At 38.8% G+C, this 6,225-nt stretch overlaps 1 protein-coding gene across 1 annotated transcript in view; it reads left to right on the top strand.

Annotated features, from left to right (window-relative positions):
* Window positions 1–692: 692 nt before the first annotated feature.
* The window catches only part of runx3 (RUNX family transcription factor 3), an 85,883-nt gene continuing 80,350 nt past the window's right edge, over window positions 693–6,225 (top strand). Inside the window, exons 1-2 of the mRNA XM_036575101.1 lie at window positions 693–1,265; window positions 1,663–1,789. Of these exons, the coding sequence (XP_036430994.1) occupies window positions 1,732–1,789 (58 nt within the window). The 5' untranslated portion in view covers window positions 693–1,265; window positions 1,663–1,731. The remainder of the gene's footprint in view (window positions 1,266–1,662; window positions 1,790–6,225) is intronic.

Raw genomic sequence — 6,225 nt, 5'->3', positions numbered from 1 at the left:
GTCACAGTTCACCCCTGCATTATGTGGAGGTTCTTTAAACTTTAGAAAGGTTCTTTACACTCACAACCTCATTTACAAAGCTACACCACACGTTTCGAGGATTTGATGACCTCTCTGGTGGAAATAGTTGCACATAACATGCTGAACAGCATATAACAGCATATAACTTCGGACGCCTTTCCTGAGCCGATGAATCTAATGATTGGGAGCGTGCTGAAAGAGAATTCAAAGAGAACTCAGTCAAAGCTTGGTAAAGGACATGCCTTCCAAGGAAGTAAGTGAATTATCTACTATTGTCATCACAGCTTCATCAGTATAATGTTAATTTTACATTCGAGACCTAAGCATCGAGCCGGACCTTCTTTTAGAGCATTTGTGTTAGTGCTTTCTTTCGTTTTTTTTTGTTTTTTTTATAATTTGTCTCTCATTGAAGTTACACATTATATTACATCTACATAATAATTTTTTTTTTACAAAATTTTTACAAAAACATCAAGAAAGGAAAAGGCCAAAGTCAAAGAGAGTGAGAATGAGTAAGATGGAGAGAGTGAACGAGAAGACTGCTATGGCTGCTTCTAATGAGGCTAAGATTATGATACTATCAAGTGGTAAGTGAGGGTGGAGGGTTGGTTTAGCAGGCCCCAAACCACCAGCACTCACAAACACACACACACACACACACACAGCTCACACACACTCTCACTCCTCAGCCGAGAGCTCTTTCTGCTCTTTTCTTCTCTGTGCTCTTCGTTTTCCTCCCTTTGTGTCTCTTCGCTCTGTTTTTGCATTTACTTTCTTTGTGCTTGCCTTAGCAAGTCTTCTGGAAGCTTCTTTTCCCTGAAACTCCAAAGGCCGTGGCTTGACCGAAAAGAGGAAAAAAGCATTAGCTGGAAAGAGAGGAAGCAAAAACTGGTGAGAAAAGAAGCAGAGAAGAGAAAGAGAAGATCGAGTGATGGTGGAAGGGAGGGAACACTCCTGTTACCTCACGCGTCACGTGACTCGGACTGCACCAGTCAGAGGGCAGCACCGGAGAGTGGCAGGATTGTCGCGGGAGCTGTGACCTCAGACGGGAGACTGACAGGCCGTCGCCCCGGCGATCACCACGACAACAGGCGGCAAGACGCACCTGGACCTCGAAAACGGCCTCCCTCAGACCACTCCAATAACCACGCTGTTATTGCACAAACCACCAGTGAGCGAGAGACAGAGAGAGAGAAAAAGAAACAGAGAGAGAGAGATAGAGGACGAGTCCCATAGTGAAACAGGTATGGTCATTTTCTGCTGTCATCTCTGTCCTTCTGTTTCTCTTCTGTTTAACCCTTTCAACTCAGTATAGGCCCTTACTTACATACATATAGTTTATATAATAGTTGTACAGTTTTTAACTGAACAATTCATAGTAATTACATAGTACCTGAATAATAACCTTAGTTTGAGAGGTTAGGTTGTTCTCTTTCTATTCTCTCTCCTTAACTCTTTCTCCTTTTCTCTTTTCTTTCTATCCACCTCTGCGCATATGCTGTTCTGTTAACGGACTTGTGGCTAAAGATTCCTGTGGCGTTCACAAAACCCCAAATTCTTGGTCGCAAGCAGCCTATGTGTTCCAAGCAGCTCTTACAGCCACTTTTCTCTTTCTTTCTCATCATCCGTTCACTTCAACAGACTGTGGCTCCTTGAGCTGTAAGGAGAGGGCAGCGGCAGTGCAGGATTTAGCCCTCCTGGATGTGACACATGGCTTCTAACAGCATCTTTGACTCCTTCACTAGCTACTCCTCCAGTTTACTCAGAGGTAGGTCATCCCTGGCTCTGCTGCTGCTTGTAAGCTTTCGATGGAGAACAGGGACAGTGACAGCAGTTTGTAGGGCGAACGACGCTCACAAATGATGTGTGGCTTCGGCCGTTGCAAGTGTTACTGGGTGGACCTGTGTATGTGCTGAAGTGCCTCTGCAAGTGTGATTCAGGCAATCTAAGCCTTGGCAATGCATTTAACCACTTAAACTGCAGGCAGGTTTTTCAGATGTTTATCGTGAGATTTATTGTCCAATAACTACACAGTAACTGTTATGAAACTAATACATGAAATACATAGGTATATGTTAATTATAAGTTATTTAGTTATCCACGTAAACAGCCTGCTTATTGAGTTTTTTATGTTTAGACTTATTATTCTGTAACTACTGTGAAACTAGTATATGAAATATACAGTTATACAGTGCTTAAAAGTTATATGGTTATAAATGTGCTACTAAAGGAACAGTTATTAGCAGTGCCTCTGCAAATATCATTCAGACAGTTGCAGTGACATCCATCTAAACCTTGCCAGTGCATGTAACTGCAGGCTTACTGCAGGCTTATTCAGTTATTTAAGACTCATTATTCAGTACCTGCACGGAAAATAATACATAAAATATATGGTTACATGTAACATAAAAGCCATACAGTTATCAAAGTAAACTGCTGGCTTATTATTATGTTATTTATCTTAAGGTATATGATTAAATCAATAACTACATTGTAACTCATAAGAAGCTAGGAAACGTAAAATACATATGCAAAGTAACGGTTCTAAGCATGAAGAGTTGCTACTTAAACAGCAGTTATTAGCAGTGCCTCTGCAAGTGTAGTTCAGACAGTTGCGGTGACGTCCATCTAAACCTTTCCAATGCATGTAACCACTTCTACTGCAGGCTTATTCAGTTATTTATGAGTGATTGTTTAGTACCTACATAGAAACTAATATGTGAAACATAAGTTATATGTAACTTAAAAACTATACAGTTAGGCATATAAACCCCTGGCTTATTTTTCAGTTATTTACCTTAAGACTTATTATTATTTAGTAAATGCATTGTAACTCATATGAAACTATGAAAGTAATTTGTAACATACACATATGCAAAGTAACATAGTTGCTGCATAAACAGCAGTTATTAGCAGTGCCTCTGCAAGTGTAATTCGGACAGGTGCGATGACGTCCATCTAAATCTTGGCAAAGCTTTTAACCACTTAAACAGCAGGCATAATATTCAGTTATTCATGTTAAGACTTATTATATGGTAACTACATAGTAACACTTATGAAACTAAAATGTGAACTATGGTTATATGCAATGTATATAGTTATAAGAGTGATGAATTGCTACTAAAACAGCATTTATTAGCAGTTCCTCTGCAAATGTAATTCAGACAGTTGTGCTGAAGTCCTTCTAAACCTAGGCAATGCGTTTACCTAATTAAACTACAGGCTTATAAAAAAAACAGTAACTACATTGTAATTAGTGTAACATAAGAACATATAATTACATATAACTACATAAATTATATCTTTATAAGACTGATTAATTCAATGGTGGATCCACATACACTGTCAAAAATAAAGGTGCCAAAAGACTTTGATTCCATTTAACCACTTCAAAAACCTTTTAATAGGTGGTTCTTTAAAGAACCATATTCATAAATAAGCAGAACCCCAACATAATGTAAAGTTTATGCGCTAATTAAAGGTTTTTCCTTGAACTATACATTCATGGTGACCACTGAGGAAGCTTTATTTTTAAGAACATACAGGCCATTGAAGTTTAAGGAGTGAAGTCACTTTGATTTTGTCCCTCTACCATAACTCTAACCTTTTGTATTTATCTGTATTGTTGTACATTTGCGTCTTGCTTGTGATGTTGATGGCGCTGTGTAGTAATGGCCTCCCCTGACGCCCTGTGCATTATCGGAACAAGCTCTTTCTTACAGCTGAGCACATGGGTGGCACCACCTAGACCAACCTTTACTGGAACTCAGAAACCATAAAACAAAACCAGTCCACTTCTCTTCCACTTACTCCCCATGGCGAGCGTACTCTCTTTGCCTTTTTGTGGTCAGTGGGCCTTGAGGGTGTGTTTGTGCACACTAGGCTGCATATTGCCATCTAGACTGTTCCTAAGAAAGGACCATTTGTTGTTGCAGCAGTTGTGATACATAGGCTTCTGAAACGAAAAAGGACCTGAACGTTTGACGGTGCTACCCAAAAGTTGGATTAATAGCATGCAGTGTTTTGCACTGTGCGTAACCATTGAAGTTTGAGTTATTAATGTTGTTTTGTGATATACTTAAAAGTAATTGTGTAATTATTTAGTTGATTATCTACACTCTTAGCAAAAAGGGTTCTTTGACTCAATTTATGGTGCAATACAGAGGCATTTTTTAAAATAGTTCTTTAAAAGCCATAAACAAATGGTTTTCCATCATAGAGAACCACTTGACCATACAGTGAAATATTCATGCAAGCAAATGGTTCGAGTGTTTATGGCTCCCATACAGAACCACTGTCTTTACTGAAAACCTTTGAAGAACCAGTTTTATGAGTGTAGGACTTGACTACAGATACTGTTCTGATAACAGATACATTTGATATCCGGTCTGTACTGAAAGCTGCAAGATTTTCTGATTGTGTTCTATTTGTTTTTATGGCAACAACAACAAACACATAAAAGATTGTTTTTCTTTTTGCAAAGCAACACCAGTAATGCTTCATCACATTCAAATCATATGAAAATATCACTTCTTTTACTTACTATGATTGAAAGTTTCAAATTTGCACTTTCTACAGAACTTTCAGTGAGCTGCAAGTAAGAAAAATTAATATTAAACTGCAGCATGCTTTTGCTATCGCCATGTCTGTCAATGAGAAATAATATTGTGTAATGACTTCTGAGGCTTACATAGTTACAAAATGAGCTAAACTGAACCTTGCTCAAGGGCTACAAAAGTGTCTTGCAATAGGTGGTCAAAAATGTAGGGGTTTTCATGTTGAAAGATCGCTAAAGACCTTTTTAAGGTAGCTGTTTCTGAATCAGTAGTGCATTAGAGCACATAGCTATGAAAGCCTGTAACGAAAGCTAGAAAACTGACCCTAGATCAGCTTTGTTGTATGGGCACACGGGTGAATAGGGACCTTTGTGTTCAGGGAAGTTGCATCCTGAGCTGTAGAGAAGTGGTAAGGCACAGACACCAGTGGTAAAATATCTACCAGCTAAAATATAACTGAATTTTTTTGTGTAAGAATGCAAAATTAGCTGACTGGTTACAAACCATGTTCAGTTTGGCTTGCATAGCAAAGGGCTCCAGTGATAAGCCAGTGATAAGCCATGCAAAGTCTTGATTTGACTGCAATTTAATTGGTGAAATTATGTAGCATGTAGTTTTGTTTGTGGCTGCGGATTGAGTGGCATTTTTTGATTCACAAAGTTTTCTGTTTACCACTTATTTTAAAATTTGCCTTATCGTACCAAACTCAGGATGTTCGTCTGGATAGTACAGAGTTGATTGTGCTTTGAAGCAGAAGCCAGATGTCACGTTCCCATGTGGCAGTAGCAGAAGAGCAGTAAAAAAAAGTTTACATTTGTAATCTGCTGCTAAACTCCTGACATGGCGTTTTAATGGGAGGGAATCAGAATATCATTCGCAGGGCCATTAATCTCATGCGGGATGAGAGCGCTGCTTCTCACTTCCTTTCGGGGTTACAGTGACATCCAAAAGAAAAAAAAGAAAAGAAAAGACAAGAAAAGAAAAGAAAGAGGGGAGAAAAAAAGAATGACAGAAGAAAAGAGAGAAAAGTTGAAAAATCCCCCGCTCGATTGTGGCTTGGGTGAGTTAATAAGAGACAGATTCAGGAGAAGTAGTACCAACCCCAAATTGTTTGCAGAGTAGCTTTTCTTTTTTCGTTCTTTCTTTCCTTCACCGCGCTTCCAAGCGGCCCGTGCTGAGGAAAAGTCACGAGTGCTCACCCACTCAGATTCACACATCCATAGCCATATTCATGAGAAAATCTCTCAATGGAAGGAGCATGTGCGCTACGCTAGCATGCTTACAAGATCATTGTACTGCTCTTGTTTTCTTCTCTCCTCTTTTATTAATCTTTGCAAATGAAAGAGACCGCCAGGGTTTGTAATCAAAATTTGGAAATGGCAATGATTGCCACATGTGCTTTCATTGGCTTAGCATTTTCTTTTCGCTCAAAAAATAACTCAGGAGAAATTAAATTTAGCTTTTTTTAAAATACGTTTTGTTTGTTTTCTCTTTGAAGGAATGGTGCAAATTAGTCGTGAAATTTACTCTACACTTTCATCTTATTCTTTCTTTTCTCCTCCACACGCCTCACTGTCAGTAAGATGTAACAGCTCTTGATCACTCTGCTCGAAAAAGTCATTGGATTTTTGACTTTCTGGTGATAATA

This window comes from Colossoma macropomum, unplaced genomic scaffold, assembly GCF_904425465.1.
Source record: "Colossoma macropomum unplaced genomic scaffold, Colossoma_macropomum, whole genome shotgun sequence".
Taxonomy (NCBI): Eukaryota; Metazoa; Chordata; class Actinopteri; order Characiformes; family Serrasalmidae; genus Colossoma; species Colossoma macropomum.
Note: the sequence above shows the minus strand (reverse complement) of the source record. Positions and strands in the feature narration are given on the sequence as shown.